Here is a 24,479-nt window from a genome sequence, read left to right on the forward strand (position 1 = left end):
TAGTGTGTTTTCAGCACACACACACACCTACCCCCCACAAACTACGTAGGCTTGGAGTTCCGGAAGGCATTTAGGCTGGTTTTGACGCTATCTTCAAAATTGAAAACAAAGAATGATTATTTCTGGAGGGCAGTCTGACTGTAGACCTATATTATTTCTGGTGGGCAGTCTGACTGTAGACCTATATAAAGGTGGGTGTGCCTCAAGGATTAATATTAGGACCCCTTTGATTTTTAGTCGGCTTAAACGATATTGTAAATGAAGTTCATTAAGTATACGTTTATTTCCTAGTGGTACTAGTTTATACCAATCACGTAAGATCCTATTACATCTTCCGACATTTTGATTTCCAGTGTAGAACACCAGTGGAAGATATCTCTTCCTCACATTTCTGTATGTGTATGATAGTGTTTTCCATTGTATCGCTGGAGGATATCTGCATCTTTTATCATGTGACTGTTGTTTATCGTCACATGACGGCAAGCAAAGTTCACACTCCCTGATTTTCAGTATCACTTCAACATTCTTTCAAAATAATGAAGATAAATTGTCATTGTAGCACTTTAACGCACTAAATGACCATGGCTTGAAGTTAGTATCCTCTAAAACGGGACGCAATGATCGAGCTAGCAACGTGTACCATTCTCTAGTTAAGATATCGAGTCAAAAACAGTTGTTATAATTATTATTTGTTTAAAATGCATATTCTCATTATTATTTATTAGAGTAAAACAGTTTAAGAGCAAAACTGAATTGAGGACTGTATCATTCATTTTAGTCTGTCTCGATTAATTTTATTAAGTGTAGACCTATTATTACCTGTTCATATTTTTATCCTTGAGCAATCTATCTGCAGTCCACAATTCAGACACTGTGTACTGTAATGTCGTCACCATAACGGTCTTGATCGAGTTCTTCGAAGAATGATACGTCTATAGACGTCATTTAAAGCCCATACTCAAGACTTAAGTGTAAACCTAAATTGGTATGTTCTATCTTAAGATGATGACATTTGAACAACTGATGTTTTGCTGTTTTGAAAGTTATAGCAGTATTCACACACCCTCTTTTGACTTCGCCACTAATTTTTCGTTCAGGAATGTGAGAAAAATAATTCTTGAGTGTGTGTCAGTTTTGTATAGGAAATTTCCACCCTCGTGGCCAATATTTTGCCTGTGTCTGGTACAAAATTCTGACCCACTGTTAGAATTGTTTAATCCTGAAACAAGGCAATACACTTCATATTGCATATCTACTCTGACAGATTTGTATACTCTTACATGACAATCATTGGGTAACACTGACAGATTATCATACTACTCGTTTGCGTGGCAAATGTTACCGAACATAGAGATATGCATACTCTTTAAAATGGCAATTGTTAACTAGCAGAGAGATATGCATACACTTTAAAATGGCAATTGTTAACTGTCAGAGAGATATGTATACTCTTTAAAATGGCAATTGTTAACTAGCAGAGAGATATGCATACACTTTAAAATGGCAATTGTTAACTGTCAGAGAGATATGCATACTCTTTAAAATGGCAATTGTTAACTAGCAGAGAGATATGCATACACTTTAAAATGGCAATTGTTAACTGTCAGAGAGATATGTATACTCTTTAAAATGGCAATTGTTAACTAGCAGAGATATGCATACTCTTTGACATGGCATTTGTTACCTAGCAGAGAGATATGCATACTGTTTTGCGTGGCATTCGTTAACTAGCATATTTGCATACCGTTACATGACAATCGTTAACTAGTAGAGATTTGTATGCTATTTTACATGGCAATCGTTTACTAGCACTGACAGATTTGCATACTTTTTTAACATAGCAATCGCTAAATAACAAGCACGAATATCTCAGAAAAATGCACGATTCCTGTTCGAGAGTATGTAAACAAATGTATTATACAGTAATTTTGTTCTTCATGACGATTCAGCAGCAACACTTCCAGCAATCCCTTCTTTATATCTTCCATTTGTTTGGAAATAAGCAGCATGCCTATTAAAATATATTGATTCCTAGTATATATTTCATCAAAAATATGGGGGGGGGGGGCACCTTTATCGCCGCATTGGAAATATAATTTTATCAGAACTTCTTTCTTGTCCAGTGTAAAAAATATATCTGCTCTTATGTATCTTATTTCAATATGTATTTCCATAATTAGGCGTATTTCACGTTTCTTCTGCTCTCTCTGTCTCTCACTCTCTCTCTCTCTCTCCCTTAAAATGTGTCAGGATGTAAACCATCTAAAGCGTATACACATAATTTATCTACTCAACAAGGAGGCCCCATAAGAAAAGCCTCAAAATGAACTCCAAACAACAAAAAGGAGCTTCAATTATTAACATTTTTAATCTGTTTTCCACCGGAATCCTACAATTATTGGTGACTGAACTCTCACAAGCTACGTTCATTCTCCACTCTACGAAAAACGGACACTTTTTGTTTGAAAAAAGACGTTTTTATTAAATATAGTAAGACAATTGTTTTAGTAACGATTCTAAATTTCAGCACAATCATAATCATGTTAGAAAACGCCCGAGAAATCGGACATTGGTGAGTGTTGACTACAAACCGAAATTATGCGACAATCTATATTTGGGTGCACCTTTTGTTACAGTACTTTACCGAGAGCTTGCCAAGGTGGAAGGTTCCAGTTTCGTAAATTGGCCCCTGGCAAATTTTGTAACTTAAGGCTATGATGTGACTTTTTCAGCCATTATTGTTTACTATTTATAGATATGGATATATTTGTGAACTAGTTTTTTTCGGGCTAGTGTTGTTCTTGAAATAGATGTCAGACATGTACACCTTCCATAGTTGCTCCGCAGTATATTGATAGTGAAATACCAATAGTCGGCTAGGAAGAAGAGCTAGCCTCCCATAGCAGTAGGCACGCGGGTTCAAGGCAAGTAGAATATCTCAAAAACGGCTTGGATGACAGCTATTCTGAACTGCATCAAACTATTTAGTAGACAATGTTTTTCAAAATTTTCATCCGGGAAAGGGTTTGCGTTTGCACTGTGAGCACCACATGCTGTAAAAAATGTCCTTTGGATGTGAAAAATGCATGTATAAAATAGGGGTTGGGGTGCATAAACTTCTTCTGCTATGAACTGCCATTTACTTCTCTGATCAAGTGAATACTACTCTTATGCTTTGTTTTAATATAGGTATCTAAAAATATGGACCTTTTTGACCTCACTTGTGTATTTGACTTTTTATGATTTTTTATACTAGGTCGCTGATTGCGGCATTAAATTTGTACATAAAACTGCCCCCCCCCCCCCGGCCAAACATTCACGTTTGAATGCAGAAGTGAACAGAGCAAAGACCTATGAGGCGCCGTAGCGGACAAAAGCTGGTCCAATCTGAACGTTGCCGTTGAAATTTTAATGTCATATGTCCAGAATTACAATGTCACGTGTTGTATCAAAAATGATTTCTATGTCGAGGTTTTATATTGTATTGTTTGAATTACGCGGCGTTGGTTGAAATTTAAATGTCATGCGTTGAAAATTCCTAATTTACGTATTGGTTTAAAGAGTTTGTGCTGAAAGGTTCATTTCATATGTTGAGCTTTATATTTCATCTGCTGAATTACACAGCGCTGGTTGAATATTCGATGTCCAATATCGAGTTTTTCGATCATATATTCTGAATTACGCGGCGGTTGTTGAAATTTTAAATTCATATGTCGAGAGTTTCAATTTAATATGTTGAATCACATTGATTGTGCTGAAAGTTCCATTACGTAAGTTTTTATATTGTATCTGTTGAATTTATACACGGCGATGATTGGACATTTTATTGTGCTTGTCAGAATTGCTATTTTTATATGGTGAAATATGTGTTGGTGTTAAAAGTAACGTTACACAATGTCCACTTTAACAATTCAAAATAATACTGAGTATTAAGATAAATCATTCGTTTATTCAATTATGAGGCGCCATTACATTTCATGCATTTACAGTTTGAAAGTTACCACTCACAGGTCGAGAATTACTATGAGTTTCTTCGCTAGAGGTCGCACTCGTGAACGGACCGTGTTATTTTTTAACGAGGCTGCTTCTCGTTGCTGTGAAATTCAACAGATGAAATCTAAATACTTGCCATATGAAATTGTACTTTCATCACAAACAGTTACATTCAACGTGAGAATTATGGATTCTCGACATACGATATTGAAATTTCAACCACCGCTGTGTAGTTCATATATACACTATAAAACGTCGACATAAGAAATAGAACTTTAAACCACCATTGTATAATTCAACATATACAACCTAAAATCTCGATCTAGAAAACGGAAATTTAAGGACATGCAACTTGATCCAACGCGTGATATTTGATTTCTCGACATACGACATCAACATTTAAACTGCAACTTTCTCATAGGACCAGCTTTTGTCCGCTGCGGCGTCTCATAAAGACTCCAAATCCATATAAGGACAGACACAACAATATCTTTTGTTTAAAGATACTACGCTCTGGAATCTCTCGGATGCTTAGATCTATTAGATTACTACAGTAATCCATTCCCAACAATGTTCACTGTAACAATCCACGCATGAAACGTGATAACGAAAACAAAAATATTTTAATTTCCGTTTAAAAACAGTCACGATATTGACAATATACATAGTTTAAAGCATTATTACGTACAAATTTATTTTAGTCAGAAGTCGCTGTTCTAAAATTATTGTAAAATTGCTGAATTTCTTTTTATATCGATATGGTAATGCAGCAGTTAATCGCGGTGACACAGAATGGAGTAAAAGAAATACATACAAATCGACAGTTTTGCCCAAAATAACATATAATAAAAAAATCTATGCTTTTGGAATATATATAATGAACTATTTGACTCGTGAAGTAGAAACGTTCTGCACTGTCACGAGTGGCGAAGCCACTCCTGACAATACAGTGTTTCCTTCCAATCTGATAAAAATCAGATCTCCACTGTCCTTCATGTAGCACAGTGGAGATCTGATTTTAATCAGATTGTGTTTTTCTCTCTTGAAATATTTCCTTAAATCTATTAAAAATGTCGATATCCTCTGCGTATTTATTAGGCATTTAGTCCATATTTGAAAACCCAATATACGAGGTTGAAAACACTCCATGGCTTCCAAACACCCTTGAGTCTAGTTTCAAAACATAACTCCAACAAAATGCTTGACAGCTTATAAGACTCCTCGAAAGTTTATTTAACACTTGAAAAAGATTTTGGTAAAGAAACGTGACACAGATGCATGTTTTGATGGATCAGTCGAAGTTCTACGGATGATATTCACGTTTCTGACATGTTCTATTATGAATATAGTGTATAAAATGGGGATACAATAATTAGTTCAGTAATCCTTTCTATGTTTACATCTTTATAAACTATACTTCAGTTTTATTTAAATTCAGATGTATCTCTTTTTAGCGTTGTGATATTTATTTCTCGCGCCTTATCTTATCTCAGAAGACGGGAAGAAGGAAAGATAAATGCATATTACATCTGATAATTTAAAGAGACAATCTAATAGAGGTTATGTTCACATTATAAATCAATGACGTAACGGTCTTTAAAGTCTTGAAAATAATCCGATCACATATTAACAGATGGAATATTCTCAATAATTAATATACTGTTATGTCTACCTTACTTTGAGACATGGGCACACGCACATAGGGTCAAGGGAGGGGGAGGTACTTGCCCCCTCCCCCCGGTTTCATCTCTAAACATGTTTTGGCCTACATCTGTAAAACGGAATAGCTGAACACTTCATGCTTGCCCCACCCCCACCCCCAATAATTATGCGGGCGCCCCTGATTTGATTGGATCATGTAATATAGTCAAACAATGTAATGCCATGTGTTTTCATTTTTATTTTTTTTATTTTCAAGGATCGAATACTGAGTTAACATCGATGTATTACAAAGCAAGATATACTCGTTTCTTTCCACTGTTTTGACATTAGAACATGAATCTGCTAAGCGTGACGAAAGTTTCTTTTTAAAATTCATTCCGTCAATTTGTTAGTATTGAAACAATTTGCGCATCAAACATTATCTTAATCACGAGTTATGTGAGTTTATTATAAGGTAACACATGTCAGAAAGTAACAAGATACGCAAAGTAGATGTCCATCATGCCATGAAAATTTTGCGGACTTTTGAAAATAGTATTTTGCAATAATACAAACGTTAAAATTCTTCTTCTGAATGTTGCACTAACCTTTAGACTTTTCCTACGAAAAGGAAGAGTCTGAACGTCAGTATTCCACTGTTGGAATATCAGCGACTAACTCACATATTCTTTTTTTTTTAAAACTATCAACTTGAACAAATATGCCGTACTTTGAAAATATGATACTACGCCAAACATTTTTCATTGTAGAATTTTGTCAAAAATATCTATTGTGTAGAAGATTCTATTCAGCTCGAATATTGAGTGCGTGGAATATCTTCGTATATAGCCAAAATTCCGTTTCAAAAGCTTATTAAACTTTCCTGGGATATTTGAGCGAAAAAATCCGTTTTAATATCTCAAAACTGGAATTTCGTTACTGGTGTAAATATTGAAGAAATAAGACTTATGTTTTCGCAATAGTCCAAGAGAATTTTGACACCTATTGGAAAAATGTCCGTGTCCAAGTCAAATCACTGGATTCTTTGGTTACCTTATCCATCGGAAACTTGTATGACTTAAGTTAATAAAGTTTTTACAACATTTCCTATGGAATAAATCGAATGTTGAGATAGAAAGACTAGCTTTTACTTAAGAATATTCTAAAGAAGGACTGGCGTTAAAAGCAACCTGGATACGTAGACTTATTTTGGATACAGCTATGTGGAAAAAAATTATTCATTCAAACATGTCCAAAAATAATATGTATTTTTATTTTGAGAATTTAATTTACTAAAAAATGGTTTTAAGAAAAAAACTGGAAGGATGTTTTAATGTTGTTTAAAACTTTACGAATTAAAGCAACCATGAACCCTAGCAATCATTCTAGCTGTGCTAGTGTGGTTCAACACTAAAGCCAGAGATTACAGCATCTTCCATCCACATCTGTACAGTTGTGGAGTATATAAGATAGGGATTTCACATGCAGTAACCATTTTATGAGTTTTATTTATTTTTTTAACAATTCATCCATGTGGAATACATTATTTTTTTTTTTACAATATAATCATACTATGGGTGCTTATCAAAGAATATTTGTCAGTACAATAATCAGAAGTTTTAGATGTTATCGTATTGATTTTTGCGATGGTTACCCAACCGAGTCACTGGTGGCCGAGTGGTCTAAAGCGGTTGCCTTTACCGATCGCTGCCATTTACCTCTTTCCGCGTGGGGTCGAGTCTCGGGCTTGACCAATGTGGGAATGTGATTTGCGACTACTTGCCAGTAGCTTTCCGTGGGTTGGTGGTTGTCAGTGGAGTTTTCACGGTTTATTTCACCACCTGTTATACTGGCCGCCATGTATAAACCTATCATGTGCTGAAAAATGGCGTTAAACCCACAACTACAACATAAAAGAACAACGTAATTTTTGCGATGATTACTCACTCGACAAAGGAAAGATTGTCAAGGTGTTTATCGATCTTTATCCCCAAAAAGTAATGTATATATAAAGGCACAAGATAAATGAAGACGACGCATATTCGGACTTGAATAAAATTGTATTTACTGGTACGTACGTATACAAAAGATACCGGTCTTGAACGGTTTAAATTGAAAATTTTCCATAGAATTCTACCTGTAAATGGTCTTTTACAAAAACTGAGAATTAGACAAGACATATTCTTTTCGTTGAGAAACAGATGAATCGCTTTTTTCGTTTACTTTATGATTGCGCTATAGGTAATTTTTTTTGATACAATTGTTCAGGTAGCTGAAAGATCAATGCACACGCATTGCACATTTTTAACTTCACAGCAATACAGTAGAAACAATATTAAGAATAAATAACGAAAACAAGTTTTAAAAATATTCTGTACATTAATTTACTAACAGGAAAGAGCTATATATTTAAATTATAGATTAAAACAAAGTATCAAATTGGAAAAAATTAAAAAATAATGAAATATATCAGTACAAGTTAGAAACATACAACCTACAAAAAGCATGATTGGGAGAAATTCAGTCATAGATGTGAAACTTATGAAGGTATAATTAATGTATAACCTTGTTAGGAATCATCGGAAAGCTTTAATGTGTAAAGCATACTGCACGTATTATATGTAAGGGAACATGTTCAGCATTTGTCGATTTTCTTTAGAAGACTTAACCCCATAGCTAACATTGTTCAGATATTAAATACTTATTTTAAAAGAAATGGAAAATAAAGTGTTCGTATTCATCGCTTAATTTAAATTTCCCAAATTAATTTTCCATTGTCACTGAAATTCCCTCTGAGTGTCCTATTATCCCTGTGTGTCTGTCTTGCCATCAATTATATATATATATATATATATATATATATATATATATATATATATATATATATATATATATATATATATATATATATATATATATATATATATATATATATATATATATATATATATGTATGTATATATACATGATGCCTACCGACTAAAATTGCATGGTGTTACCGGTTACTACCCATCTTAAGTAGATGCATGCACACAGAAATAAATAATATGGCTTAAATTCAACTAAGGAATTCAATTTGTGATAACTTTAGTTTAAGCCCAATTTAGCAAAAATCCAAATTTGCGATATAAAAATTAGATTATTTAATATAAAAATTCATAATATTCTCTTTAATCAATAATTTTAATTTTATATGAACAAAATCTATTTCTTATAGAAAACATTTATATTTTTAAATCTGAAATTGTAAAATTTATATAAAATATGTTACTGTATCTTTATATCAAAATATTTTCAATTATTTCTGCATGTATAATATTCCAATTTACATAAGTCATGATAATACAAAATATAATAACTATAAAAAAGAACTGTTTTATGTCCAAATCTTACATCCGGTTGAAGTTAAAATATTATTTACGAACTGTCGGTTATTTATTTTTTCAATTTCTTTCTGTCTATTTTTGTTGACTATAGTTTCTGACTGAAAACAGGCATTCGTCTTTAATTTCAGTACTAGCTGAAGGAAAATTAATGATTTTATTTGTAATTACAATAAATATTTGAGATACACAAATTAATTTATAATCTCATTTATTCAAAGCTGCTTCGAATTAAAAAAAGAAAACAATATTGTATATAAAATATATTTGTGGCTTTGCTGTCTTAAAATGAATTTAATATATATACTAAATTTTTTATTTAAAATTCCCATAAAATAAGATATTTTCTGTGAATACTATAAAAAAATTAAATTTATATATATATATATATATATATATATATATATATATATATATATATATATATATATATATATATATATATATATATATATATTTGCGAGTGTGTGTGTGTGTGTGTGTGTATCCGAAGTGCACACTGATCGAGCACTGTATCATTTAGTTTAAGATTTGATGCATGGTGACAAACTATTTGTAACTTTCTATATTAACTTTTATATGCCTTAATTTCTGTCTTGAGAAATGATTGTGTATTTTGATGAGAGTCAATTGTTTGTTCGCCATGTGTGTGCCTGCTAAACACGAATTCCTATTTTCACAACTATCTTCCTTTTTTATGACGGTCCGCATAGTGGGGGGGGGGGGCACCTGAGGAGATGGTTGCTGCAACCCGCGGACACGAGCCTGAGTTTGATTTTCAGTAGGGAACGAATTTAACATTCTTCAGCCTGAATGATAATAGTTTTTCTTCATATTCTCACGCATCCTCCTGTATGATCCAGATGATTCAGGAACAGCAATTTCTACTTTATGTGGCAGGCGCGCGCGCACACACACACACACACACACACACACACACACGACTATATATTAAAATAATGTCCATGGTAAATAGCGTTAGAGGCCCATTTCCGTTGTAGAGGCTGAAAAATATGGAAGTACATCCAGGCAATATAGTATATTAGAGTCTCTCTTCATTTACGTTCATAAGTGCCAAAAAATCAACTAAGCGACTAGTAAGATACATAAACCACTCTCTATAGAGCTTTGAGGATTAAATATAATTTAAAAAACCCACTACATAGACTACTATGAGAGACTTTAAAAAAAAAAAAAACAAGACACCACTCAAACCACTCTAGAGTGAGCTATGAGAGACTACAGAAAACAAGACACTACACAAAGCACTCTAGACAGAAATATGAAAGACTTTACTAAAAACAAGACACTACACTAACCACTCTGTATAGAGCTATGAGAGACTATACGGAAAGGCACCCCCCACCCCCCCAAAAAAGAAGACACTTTACTTATCAGATAAACATGCATATTTTAATCCAAATCTAGTAGCAACCACAACAACCACTGCATGGACACATATTACGAGTGTATCTACAAATAAAAAAACCAAAACAACAAATGCAATAAATACTCTAACATAAAAGTGCAATAAAAAATGAGAAGTTTTACACCGGATCGATTTTTCTGTACGATTAAGACTGCTTTGTGTATAAAAAAAGAAGGCAAAAGTATACAAATCAAAATCATACATGTTTAACTATTAAGTACTTTCTTTACATTATACTGATCCAACGCGTACATGTACACTAATAGTCATCGTTGTTATGTTCGTATCGTAATCCGGTCCGGTAAATACCAGTGCAGTAATAGAAACTGTTTTCTATGCTCTACGATTAAGCTGCAGACTTCGGTACTACATTTTTCAAGGTTAGACAAGTTGGAACATGAATGTAAATGTACAACGGATAGCAAAAAAGTTCACAAATCGATTGGAAACCTGTTGTTTACCAATCGATTATGAGACGATCAATGAGACCTTGTATTTCATGTCATGACGAAGAAATGAAAGCAGCAATAACATTCAATTTTTCATAAACAACCAGTTTCACAGGTGTTAATAACGCGAAAATGAGATGCTACTGGTCCTATAAATAGATTTATCGTTTGGGTTAATGAAGACGTCATCATTTTTCCGTAGCTCAACGCATGATTCATAATTTGTTTCGTTCGATTTCGAAGGCACGTAATGAATGTTAAAATAGCATAATAAGAGTCGTGTCAAATAGTGTCAGTATTCTTCCAGACATTAAGGTATCGCTTAAGTACGAATAAAAAGAAATCGTGTACGGACTTTTACACTAAAGAGTCATACAAACCGTAATAAAATGAGACAGTACACAGGACTATTACATTCAACGGCATACAAACCGTAATAAACGATACAGTGGTCCTGACTATATATTACATTCAACAGCATACAAACCGTAATAAATGTTACAGTAATCATGACATTATATTCAACAGCATACAAAGGTAATAAATAATATAGCAATCCTGACTATATTACATTCAACAGCATACAAACCATAATAAATGTTACAGTAATCATGACATTATATTCAACAGCATACAAAGGTAATAAATAATATAGCAATCCTGACTATATTACATTCAACAGCATACAAACCGTAATAAATGTTACATAAATCCTGACTATTACATTCAACAGCATAACCCGTAACAAATGGCACAGTGACTCGGATAGTTGCATTAATCTGGGTCCAAATTGCATCTTTTTCTTCTTCTTTCATTTTTAAACATTTTTTGCATTTACAATCTGTTTGAGAAAAAAAGAGATGAACATTTTCCCCCCTCTAACTACCACCTAGCACCTAACGTTCAATAGTTATCGACCATAAGCTAACGTCGCTAATCAGACACTTGAACAACAGCAGCAACAACAACAACAAAACAAAACAACAACTAAAATATGTCTTGTCAGTTTCACATAGCTTATTGAGCGTTGTCGATAGTCTTTTTGAAAAAAAACTTTTTGTCACCGACATTTCCTATCAGACTATACACAAATATCAATCAGGGGAAAAAAGGTTAGAGAGAGAGAAAGAGAGAGAGAGGGACCGTATTTGAGATCGATGAATAGATTAATGCACGGATGACTATCAAAATGTGATAAGGCACTGAAACGCATTTTAGCGACGCACAAATTATCAGTTGGCAAACTACATGCTTCAATTTGATAACGTGACGCAAAGTGTGTCGGCACAGTTTCGTAATCCGAAATGGTTTAAAATTTCAATCGTACACAAATCCTGACGTTTTACATATGTTACTACACGCCGATTAGTTAGGAATACTTATACTGGCATGCATTTGGATTCATTTCAGCATTTTAGCTGTTCCATATGATGCATTTTGATCAGAACGTTTACAGCAGGGTTCGAATGTGAAACTATGCACTCAAAATGAATGCACAGTTTTAACGAGCAAAAATGTTTATATATTTCTGATGAAATATAAAAATTAAATATTTTAGCCGTCACATCTGTCTTCAAATTTCATATACAGAAAGGCAAAATAGACTGTTTCAAGCTCCGTACGAGTTTAGGTGTTCGGGTGAAGGAAAAGTATTCCTTTGTCAAAACGAGGGCAGAGCAGAAATAGTCGCGAGTTCACAAACTCAGTTTAAACGGATGCAGAAAAAAATACAATTGAAGACATCAACTGCACCGATATGAATTTTTTTTTATTATCGAGGAGATGAAAATATATCCTGTTTTTTTTGTTGTTGTCAGTTTTCACTGGAACGATTGAGCCTGAGGCAGGTGACGTAAGTGCGAGGAAGTGAAATTGGAAGGTAACTATGACCTTTTGACTCACTTTGTTAGTAGATAACATTTGTATCACTTTTCTGGCTGCGGCAGCGATGGCAGGGGTGGCAGGGGCGTGGCGACAATTATCACAAGATCCATGCATTATTTTTTGAGCGAGCGACAATCTTGTCTGGAACCCTTGTTTTAGGAGAGGGCCAGGGACGTAATTTCAACTTTTTTCGGGGGGGGGGGGGAGGCAAAACTTAACCGGGGGGGGGGGGGGGGGGCAAAACTTGTTGGGCTTGTTAATAGTCGTACATAGTCTACAGCAATTTTACAGCACATGCAAATTCAGCGGGGGTGGGTGGGAGCAAATGCTTCCCTCCCCCTCCCCAAATAACGTCCCTGGAGAGGGTGCAATAAATCTCTAATGTGTGTGAAATAAATCTTATGTGTTGCCAATGCGAGGAAACACGATACTGACAGAACATTCTAACTATATATATATATATATATATATATATATATATATATATATATATATATATATATATATATATATATATATATATATATATATATATAATTTCTTTTATCTTTAACTATATAACCACATATATAAATAATTGTACTCTTATATCTTACAGATTGCTAACAGATCAGGAAATATGTTGTTTGTTGTACTTAAAAATCCTAACAAAACTGCGTAGACACAAAGATACCGGCGGATGATGGGGTGGCGGGTCTGTATCTAAGCAGTTGGATCTGACTTATAACAGAGTAAAGACGTAATTATGCCAATTAAAAATCTCAATTTACGACCAGTATGATTCAGCATATTGCCTTAGAAATGTGTGAAATCACAGAGGCTCGTATCGTTGCTTACAATGTAACTATCAGTATTATGTTATACTATATGTATGACTGATAGTTACATTGTTAAGCACGATACGAGCCCCATGTGTGTGAAACTGGTTTAATTATCAAGTTCTGAACGGTATTTGGCTTCAGTGCATCTTAGCGTGCTCACGATACTTTAAAAAGAAACTAAAATAATTTTTAAAAATATAGGAAAAGAGTTGTTCTGATTACAAGGATCCAGTGTTACTTCATTAGGTCTTCAATAACAATGCACTGATCTTCCGTGGCAATGTTATGTACTTGTAAACAGTTTCTATCTAATCTGTTCTCCAAGCTACCCTGTTGTGTAATCTGGTAGACATCGTACAACTTCCTGAACCCTGTCCCTTTGTCTACGTGTTGTATTTATCATCGCAATCTATATCAGTGTTTCTAATATTTCCACGTGACTAATGTAGGTTATTTATCTGTCATTCAGTTGTCTGGTCGATGAAAACTGATCATTAATTTGCAAACTTATTAATTATGTTTAAAAGGTACAAACTTAGACAGCCATATGTCATTTGTGAAATTCAACCAAACAATTATTCATACATTTTTCATCCATCCATCCGACCATCCACCCATACATTCATTATGTCATCCATACATCCAAACATATGCGCATACACTGCATGCATACGTAAGCAGGTGCATACGTACATGCGTCTGTCTTACACACAGACAGACTTATGAGATGAATATTGTTTATCTCGCTTTTTCTATTATCTTTCTTCATGGCAATATACTCGCTGGACCCTTTCTCTCGATGACCCGTACTGTTTTTTTTTTATTTAAGTTGAACATTGTTTCAAAGAGTTAAATATGCCTGTCTACCATTGCGGTAGCACAACTAACTCACTTAGCGTACCGTCTTTTCATACCTTTCATATTTGTGCATAATTAAACGGTTGTGCCTGTGCTTTCAGAACATCAGTTATCTGAATTCGGATCATTAATAGCTCATAATTGTTTACAGCTGTCTAATTCCGGACCGAAGATCATTCGCTCTTATTACCTTTGCTAGTACATGTACTATTTACACATGCAGTTTAAATTAAAATTATATACATACTATCTTACAGGCAAGAGAATTTTTAATTCGCACTAGTATTATTTGTATTAAAATACTAATTCTGCCTACTAGTATCAAGCATTTTTCTATATTAATCCAGGGATACCACTTTCCGTTCTTTTTGGTGTATATTTATAATTCTCTATAATTAATTCTATATACCTTGATTTCTTTCATAGGAATCCGGAATGACTGTGTAGATACATGAAAATTATTTGCTAGGTCGTCATGCGAGTGTGTCTGCTACACACGAGTGCATATAACACCGACTGAGTAACATCATTGGTGATGTGTGCTTAGTCACGAGGGAATATGGGCTCGTGTGTGCAGGCAAGGCGATGGGTGCCGTTTACCCGCGGAACATCGTCTATCAGTATCATCACAGATTTGTTGGATTGATTTATCGGACTAGGTTCGAATCTTCGTAGAGTACGAATTAAAAATTCTCTAACCTGTATATATATATATATATATATATATATATATATATATATATATATATATATATATATATGACGTAATCATAATATCACAATTCTGGCAGGCAAACGAGTCGTTTCCGTGACCAACTACCCATATGTAAAACAATCCCATGTCCCTTCTCAGCTTATGGCATCATTTTATCAGCTATTGCATCGACTGCTGACCAATATTTAACTCCAGCAAGTTATGAACTCTTAGAACGTTTAGATGAGCGGGTGACCAGACAGGAGCCAACCCATCAGAGTTGAGAAAATTTCTATATTCCATATCCAATTTCGACCATTCATAACTCGTAAATGTTAAAAAAAATCAAATTTTCATGAAGAATATTAGGTTTCTGATACAGACGGGATCTTAGGAAGAATGTTAGGTTGCTGATACAGACGCGGGCCTTAGTAAGAATGTTATATTTCTGAAACAGACGGGGCCTTACGAAGAATGTTATATTTCTGATATAGACGGGGTCTTAGGAAGAATGTTAGGTTGCTGATACAGACGGGGGCCTTATTAAGAATGTTATATTTCTGAAACAGACGGGGCCTTAGGAAGTATGTTAGATTTCTGAAACAGGCGGAGGCCTTATGAATAGTTTTATTATAACCTTAATCGTTTTCTCGTTTCAAAATAAATTATATTCTCTTTTATTATCTTTTTTAATTTTGTGAGTTGGATTCATGCCATTTTTAGAGGGGTGTGTGTGTGTTTGATAATGTTATTGAATAATTGAATAACTTTTCCCCTCTGATTTAAAAAAAAAAAAACACGTTGTAGACATTTGTTTCACGTGATGAAATATTAATGTTTAAGCTCGCCTAAACGAGATTAAATCACGAGGAAACAAATCTGCTTACATTGACAATTTTATGTTGTAATTTTAGCTATCATACAAAAAGTTTATCTATTTTCCTATGGATGAAAATATGAACATCTGTCAGAACCGTTTACTAGGTTAGAAGTTTAGTCCAAGTGCAAATTGCCTTGACCCAGATCTGCCGTAGCATAATGCGCCGGTAGATCTGGGCCTATGCAGCTTCTTAGGCGTAATCAATGGAACAAACAACATAGACCATGATTTGCCAGCACATTATGCGACAGCAGATCAGGGCCTCTGTTCATTGGAATTGGCTTCAGCTTATAATCGAGTGTATACTGTACTAATAAATTACTGGTAATATTAATTTTTCCACCCCCACCCCCGGAAACTATCTCTTCCTCTCATATTTTTTAATATACGGTTTCATGAAGCAAAACTTCTGAAAATATGAATTTTTTTTGTCCTATCAAAATTAACAATACCCCCCTCCACCTAAACCGATATTTATGTATTTATCGCGATGGCGTCGGTCAGTATCTATCTCAGCTATAAAGGGCCCCGAGTGGCCGAGTGGTCTAAAGCGCTCACCGTTCCGGATCACTGCCATCTCACCTCTGTCTGCGTGGTTTCGAGTCCAAGGCTCGGCTAGCGTGGGTACGTGGAACTGGGAAAGCCTGCCAGCAGCTTCTCGTGGGTCGGTGGTTCTTCCCTGGGTTTTCCAGGGTTCTTCCTCCACCATTTGTACTGGCCGCCATGTATAGCCTATCTTGTGCTGAAACATGGCGTTAAACGCAAGAACAACAACAACAACAACAACTATATTCTCAATACAAAACTGGACGATTCTCACCTATCATGTTGTGCTTGCTCTAAGAACGTTTCAACAAAGACAGTAGCTTAAAAATCGCGGAGTGGAAGTCGTCGAGTCACAGGACTCCAATCTAGGTCATTCGATTTTTGCTGAACAGTCTGGCCTAGTGGTAGCTTTCCGCTCATTCGATTTACTGAAAATGCTTGAGTCGGCGAAGCGAGGCTCTGAATAACATCTCCGTAGTCCTAGTTGTGCAGTGCATTTTCAGCAAAGCCACTGCACTAGAAAACGGCGTGCAATTGAATCCATAGAGTAAATTTGTTATGCGAGAAAAGACTTGGCTTATTCTCTTTATCATTCACTGCAGTGCAGTTTCACACCGTTTCCTTTTGTAAACAAATACGGAATGGGGATAGCAACCAAGCATCCGTTCTCAAATGGTAAGATTTTTTAAAATTGTATTTATTTATATGTTGTGGCTATTATTATCTGTTTTACGGACTGTTTTAAAAGGTGCAAGTTTATGCAACATTTCACTATTTTTACTCTTCCACTCGTAGAAGGAATGTAATAATCGGTACTGCCTTAAAGAAGATGAAACGAATGTGTTAATGTGATTCGAAATTTTGTTCAATGAAAATTGTCAGGGAGGATGTATATTGTATTTGAAATTTTATATTTTATCCCTTATTTAATTGTTTGGGTAATTGTTGCAGTGATTGAGAACTTTACATTCATACCTGTATGCATGCATACGTAGTTCAAGGCGCTTGCCTTTACATGTCACTTGCATCTCACCTCTGCCACTGTTGTTCCGAGTCTCTGGCTGGGCCAACATGGGTAAGTGAGAAAGCTTGCCATTATCTTCCCTTGGGGATGTAGTTCTTCCGTGGATTTTCCTCCACCAAATATACTGGCGCCCATGTATAGCCTATCATGTGCTGAAAAAGGGTGTTCAACCCGTAAAAACAACATGTATACATAAATACACCCGAGCTTGTTTGAATGAACGTTTGTCATATTTGCATTTGTTTTAAAACCCTTTTGCCAAAGGTTTGGTTTTAGTGGTAGTTTCTAAGAGTGGTGTTTTGTTTATTTATGTATCAGAGGTAAGCTGTTGTGCTATCTTGGGCTTTTGCGTCCATACAGATAAAAACAACTCATGTATAACGAATGTCAACTTACACCACTACACGTGTTGCAATGCCGTAGAGCATCAAACAAAACCACTCATTCTTCCTACAGCCATGGCAACCATTTGGCGAACATTTTCGTGGCACCAAGCCTCGGATGGAGGGAGGGTGGGTGGTTGAGGAGTTAATTGGGTACATGTACATTAGTTGTGTATTCATGGTAGGTGTGGTTGGTAGGTATGTAATTTCACAAAACGTTAACACAATACTGGCTTTATATATTTTAATTTTAAAAATCGTTACAAGTTTTAATGTAACGATAGACCACCAAGTAGATCTCAGAATTTTTCCAGGCTTTACTGATAGCGGTACCAATAAAGTCAGAAAAAAAAGAGATCTACTCGTTGATCTAACGTAATGATAAAACATTGCAAAAAAATTTTTGTTACAAAAGGGGCAAAGGTCACTACATTATGAATTTTATTTCTGCATTATCGTGTTTACAGTTGCTACTGGAGACTTGCAAAAAGTAGACGTGAGCTCCGTACCGGGAACCAACTGGTCGTTCTGACTTTGCCGCGCAAATCCTAAGGTTTATTGATTGCGGACTTTACAGCGCACTAGCACTGTAAGGCTATCACGCAAATCTAACGTAGATGTTGTGCCACACTTTTATTTACCCCCCCCCCCCTTTTTTCTCTCTCTCCAAATCCCGAAAAGTCTAATAAATTTATAAGTCTATCACAAGGCCACAGTTCGCTCTGGTGTGCAGACTTAAGATCCACGCATAATAAGGAGGTGACCCTGCATCTGATTGCTGAGCTTATGGGGCACTCTAAAAGCCAGATTTCTGATCTGATTTTGGTCAAACTTGGAACAGATCTTGTACAAGTGCGATATGAAAGAGATGCTTGCATACGCTTGGGTTGATCTTGCATCTCACTGGCTGAACGTGTTTTCATTCTGGAAGATATATTTGTGATCCGATTTTGATCAGACTTGGAGTATTAGCTTACATCATCAAGATCTTGGAGGAGTTTGATAATCAGGAACGTCATTTCAACTTTTTTTTTCGGGGGGGGGGGGCAAAACTTGATTCAGGGGGTGGTGGCAAAACTTGATTGGGGGGGCACAAAACTTGACGGGCTTGTCAATTTTCGTATATAGGCTACAGCAATTTTACAGCACATGCAAATTCGGGGGTGGGTGGGCGAATGCCACTCCCCCCCCCAATGACGTCCCTTTTGATAATGAGTGAGATCCACACCTATTAACGATGCAGTATTGTGTCTAATTGGCTGAGCATATGACCACAGTGGAAGTCAGATTTATTGCCTGGTTTTGATCAAACGTGGATTATACGGAGTGTTTTAATAATGAGCGAGATTAATGCAAATTAAGGAGGCAATCTTTCATATGATTGTCCGGGCGTCTTGCCACTCATGAAACCATATTTTTGATATGTTGGATTAATTTGTCATCAACATCAGTGTGGGTAAAGTGGAGATTTGAAAATCTTTTTTTTTTTTTTTTTTGTTTTAAGCGTTTGGAGCTTATATCGCTGTGTTTGCCGTTTTTAAGGGCTATAAAATTCTGCATTTTTGACGTTGTGATTTGTTTAAATTACAACATAACGTTTGTTGTGTTTCGATCTTCTGGATTTGATGTGCTTTTAGAGCACGCACTTGTTATTTATGCGTTTTAGAGGTTCATGAGTGAATTTGTTTTTGGATGTACGCTTGATGATATTTTCGCGTTTTAGAGGCTGGCGGTGAATGTAATTTTTGGATTTGCTCATGATGGTATTTTTAAATTTTAAGAATCTCGCGGTGAATGGACGTTTTGGATGTGCGCTTGATATTTTAGAGTTTTAAGAATCTCGCGGTGAATGGGCGTTTTGGATGTGCGCTTGATGACATTTTTGAGTTTTAAAAATCTCGCGGTGAATGAGCGTTTTGGATGTGCGCTTGATGATATTTTAGAGTTTTAAGAATCTCGCGGTGAATGGGCGTTTTGGATGTGCGCTTGATGATATTTTAGAGTTTTAAGATTCTCGCGGTGAATGGCCGTTTTTGGATGTGCGCTTGATGATATTTTAGAGTTTTAAGAATCTCGCGTTGAATGGACGTTTTGGATGTGCGCTTGATATTTTAGAGTTTTAAGAATCTCGCGGTGAATGGGCGTTTTGGATGTGCGCTTGATGGTATTTTTTAGTTTTAAGAATCTCGCGGTGAATGGGCGTTTTGAATGTGCGCTCGCAGGTATTTTTTAGTTTTAAAAGCTTGCGGTGAATGTAATTTTTGGATTTTAAGAGCTTGCGGTTAATGTGATTTTTGGATATGCGCGTGATGGTATTTTTGAATTGTATAATTTAAATATTTTATTCGGTAGCATGGTTTCTAAATTTGGATCGACATAACGCGGTAAAAATTTTCGGTAGTGATTCAACACAATGTGCTAAAAGAGTATGATGTCAGATTTCTTTTAGATGGCACTGGTTTCATTTTGTTATCATCTGCTATCATTTTTACATAATCATACAATGTTGGTTAACTTATGTAGTTAATTTTTTTCTCATATTATGCTGATCCAAGGAATGGTCTAAGTATTGTTTTTGATGGCTTACTACGTATTGTTTTTGATGGCTTACTATCTGTTCTGTCTGATGATCAACTTTATTGTTTCCTATCACATCTTTCATACTCCTTCTGTTGTTCTTTGTATGGCTAATAACCAAGGCTGTATTAAAAGCGGAACAAATGGAGCAGTTGCTCAACGGACATTGCCCAGTAGTGGGTCCTACAATATAGTGACATGGTATGGGGGGGGGGCAAGGGTGCTTTTTAAAACTGCTTTAGGGCCTCATACAATCTTAATCGGGCATTTCTATCAAACTGCATAGACCCATATCTGACGGTGCATTATACGAATACAAATCTGTGTCTATGCAGTTGGATTCGTCATATAAGCGAGTATATACGGCAGGTTTTCCGATGCTTACCTGTCATGGCTGACAAACAACTTGATAGTCTAATTCACTTGTATTATTTTAAGCAAATTTTGTCTGGTTGTGTCATCCATGACTGTGTTGAGAACTCTCTAATTTAAACTGTATGTTCTCCATGTCCAGGAGAAGGCCTAACTGTGAATTTTCAAATACACATAGCCAAATCCCTCTGAGTGATGAACCATTTGACTATTAGTATTCAGAACCATTTTTTGTTGTTGTACCAGAATGATTCAGTTTCTGTAAAATTAACATTCCTTATAAAGGGATTACAGTGTACAATAAAAGTATAGTCTATTTGTATATGCCATGTGTTTTGATCAAAATATTTTAAATACAGGTAGCTACGTCTTTGTTATATATTTTAGCACACAGAAAATGATAAAACTATAGATAGTCCACATATTGTGAACCAGGAAGTGTGTATACAGATAACAATACAAGAAGGTTATGTATCCAGGATATGCATGCATAAGACACTTATCACATGTCCTAGACTGCATATTCACTGAAAGCCTTTAAAACATATAAATGTTATCAAGTATGCACCAAAAAGGATATTCACCACCAGTCTCTAAGATACGAAAATACCACAAAGTGTGCATCTGAAAAGCATAATCACCACCAATCTCTACAATACACCACCAGTCTCGGCAGTACAAAACTACCACAAAGTGTGCATCTGAAAAGCATAATCACCAACAGTCTCTACAATACACCACCAGTATCTACAATACAAAAATACCATCAAGTGTGCATACAAAAAGCATCTTCACCGCCAGCCTCTAAACATGAAAATACCATCAGGCATGCATCCATAAAAACGCATTCACCCGCAAGCCATTACAATGCGTAAAATACAGCGAAGAGCATAATCTAAGAGCCTATTGAATCCAGAGGCTTATAAATTATGCATATTATATGAAAGACATACAGTATCAAAGGTTTAAACATTATACTGTCTTTAAAGACAAAAAATTTCAAACACTTAAACATTATGAATATTATTTTAAAGACTACAGTGTCAAAGGTTTAAACATTAAAAATATTATCTTCAAGATGTACAATGTCAAAAATACAAAGCTTTATAGCCATTAAAAATGACAAACACCATGAAATCCCATCTAACATCTTGCGTGACATTGATTATGAACAAAAAGTTATTCATTGGATTTCTTGTGTACTTCACACTTTTATCATTTAAATTACTGAATTTGGATAAATTGAAGATTGCAAAAAATTTTTTTGTATTATCAGGCAGAATGCCACGAACGAGAATGGGAAAAAGTGAAGTGATGAACAAACCTCGCCCCGTCAGGCCAATAGAGAGGCAGCCAATGAAAGAATGGCTTCAAGTTCTACTGAATGAGAATGCCATTCCTCACCAGTTATCCTGGCTGGATAAAAATAAACGGGAATTCCGGATCAACTGGCGACATGGATCTCGACATGGCTGGTCGATGAAAGATGTTGAACTGTACAAGAGATGGGCAATACATACAGGTCTGCATGGTTGTCATATATTGAAAAACTGTATTTTAGCAGATTACAGTGAGTAAAGTTGTGCATGTGTGTGTGTGTGTGTGTGTAGGCAGATAGGTTGGTTGGCATATGTAGAATTGCAAGATACTGTGCAAAATCTAAATTAAGCTGTTTCTGTTTGTTATAAGTACTTGCCAGCCATTTAACCTTTTTCTTTTTATGGCAAAGAAATTGTTGACAATGACATTTGAAGGTCACGGTGGGCAGGTTCATTGGTCAGAAGAAATCATTTTGGATCAACAACCATTCAGTTGACCATAATTTGATCATGCATTTGGTACTGAAATTTTCCAGCCAAAAATGGAACAATCTTAACTTTCAGTTCACTTAAAAAACTGACAATGCATCACACAATCACAATGAAGCGACACAGGAAGGATCTTTATGCTGATACCTGGACAGATTTCACTATCGAAAATGAGCTGTAACTATGCCTCATTTTAATAAAACTTCCAGATATTCAGCAGTGCTGACAATTTAATATATGCAGATCCTTAAAACAAAATCATCCATTGTGAACAAGTTGAAATACTTATCAGGAAGCAGTGCATAGATGAAAGGTCATTTTCTTCCAATGGCATTTTGAAAGTGACTGTACTGTATGAATGAAAAGTCATCTTTGATTTTTATATCTTTTATTTTACAGGTCGTTTTGATGAGCATAATCAAGACACAAAGAGGTGGAAGGCAAATTTTCGCTGCGCGTTGAACAGCCTTTCAGATGTTAAGGAGCAAAAAGACTCGGGTGTCAAGAAGGGCGCTAATGCCTTTAAAGTTTATAAAATTACTGACCAAGGAAAAGATTCAAGAGGTATTATGATTTTATATATATATATATATATATATATATATATATATATATATATATATATATATATATATATATAGAGAGAGAGAGAGAGAGAGAGATATATATATATATATAGAGATATATATATATATACACACAAAATTAAGGTATGGTCTCTCTACCTCTGAATTTAAGATCTTCACATTGCAAAGAAAAGGGGAGAAAGTTATTACCATAACTCACTGACTGGTTGGTGAGTAGTACATCAGCTCATGAAAGACTTTATTGTCATGTCAATGGGAGTAAAATGTCTTGCATTCATAAATAGCACAGCAGCGAACTATGAAAAACTAACAATTGTTATATTGGCATCTAATAATAATAATAATAATAATATGTGGATGGACTCATTACAGTGCCGAAACTTTAGAAGCTCTAAGTGCTTTACAATATGGATGTATGTATGTATGTATGGAATTATGTTACATTGCCTGCACCCTGTTGCAACTTTTGTGTTTGCGCTGCTGGTTTGCACTTCAATTTTATTTCTTTTGAATTTCTTTGGAAATGAATCTAGTGTCTGTCAAGGATTGAATCATTGGCTCAGTTGGTATGTTTTAACTTTTTTTGTAATAAATGGAACGTGGAAAACTGAACAATGGCAGTTATTATCACAATGTTTTTCAGCATCAAGGAAAAGATGCAAGCAGGAGGCATCAGATGATGAAATAGAAAGTAAGAGGTTGAAACCAAACAGCAATTCATCAGAAGACGTTACATTCAGTCCCGTAAGTTTTCATGTTCATTTCCATCTCAACAACTGGATTTAAAGAATAAAGTTGGTAGTATTAACAAGCCTAAAAAAAGACTGCCCAATCCTATTTTAAAAATTTTGTATATTATTGAATCATCAGAATACTGAAAATTTCTAAAAAATTCAGAAAGAAACAAAATGGTCACGCTTTTTTTCTTTGATAGGACAAAATGAAGCGCCTATATATAAAACCAGATCACATATTATTTTTGCTTATAAAGTGACAGTATTGGATAAACACTTTTCACTAAAAGCAGACAAAATCTTCTTAACTGAACCATTTTAACATGCTTAAAAAGTATAAGTGTCAGCCTCCTTTATGTTTTTAATCTTAAATAGATGGTATCTGAACACTGCTTTTGAGTAAAGCAGTACATTTT

General features: G+C 35.0%; 1 protein-coding gene across 9 annotated transcripts in view; it reads left to right on the plus strand.

Annotated features, from left to right (window-relative positions):
- Window positions 1-24,479, plus strand: part of LOC149803750 (uncharacterized) — a 54,533-nt gene that overhangs the window by 17,036 nt on the left and 13,018 nt on the right. For 3 of the 9 annotated variants that reach the window (XM_089953517.1, XM_089953514.1, XM_089953518.1), the window contains exons 2-6: window positions 12,713-12,774; window positions 13,378-13,518; window positions 22,211-22,456; window positions 23,142-23,306; window positions 23,973-24,073. In XM_089953517.1, the coding sequence (XP_089809643.1) occupies window positions 22,216-22,456; window positions 23,142-23,306; window positions 23,973-24,073 (507 nt within the window). In that variant the 5' untranslated portion in view covers window positions 12,713-12,774; window positions 13,378-13,518; window positions 22,211-22,215. Of the gene's footprint in view, window positions 1-12,712; window positions 12,775-13,377; window positions 13,519-17,002; window positions 17,254-22,210; window positions 22,457-23,141; window positions 23,307-23,972; window positions 24,074-24,479 lie in introns of those variants that run through there. The other 6 variants (XM_089953513.1, XM_089953512.1, XM_089953515.1 and 3 more) reach the window with 3 other exon arrangements.

This window comes from Sinohyriopsis cumingii, chromosome 3 (assembly GCF_028554795.1).
Source record: "Sinohyriopsis cumingii isolate HCF-2022 chromosome 3, ASM2855479v2, whole genome shotgun sequence".
In the NCBI taxonomy this organism is placed as follows: Eukaryota; Metazoa; Mollusca; class Bivalvia; order Unionida; family Unionidae; genus Sinohyriopsis; species Sinohyriopsis cumingii.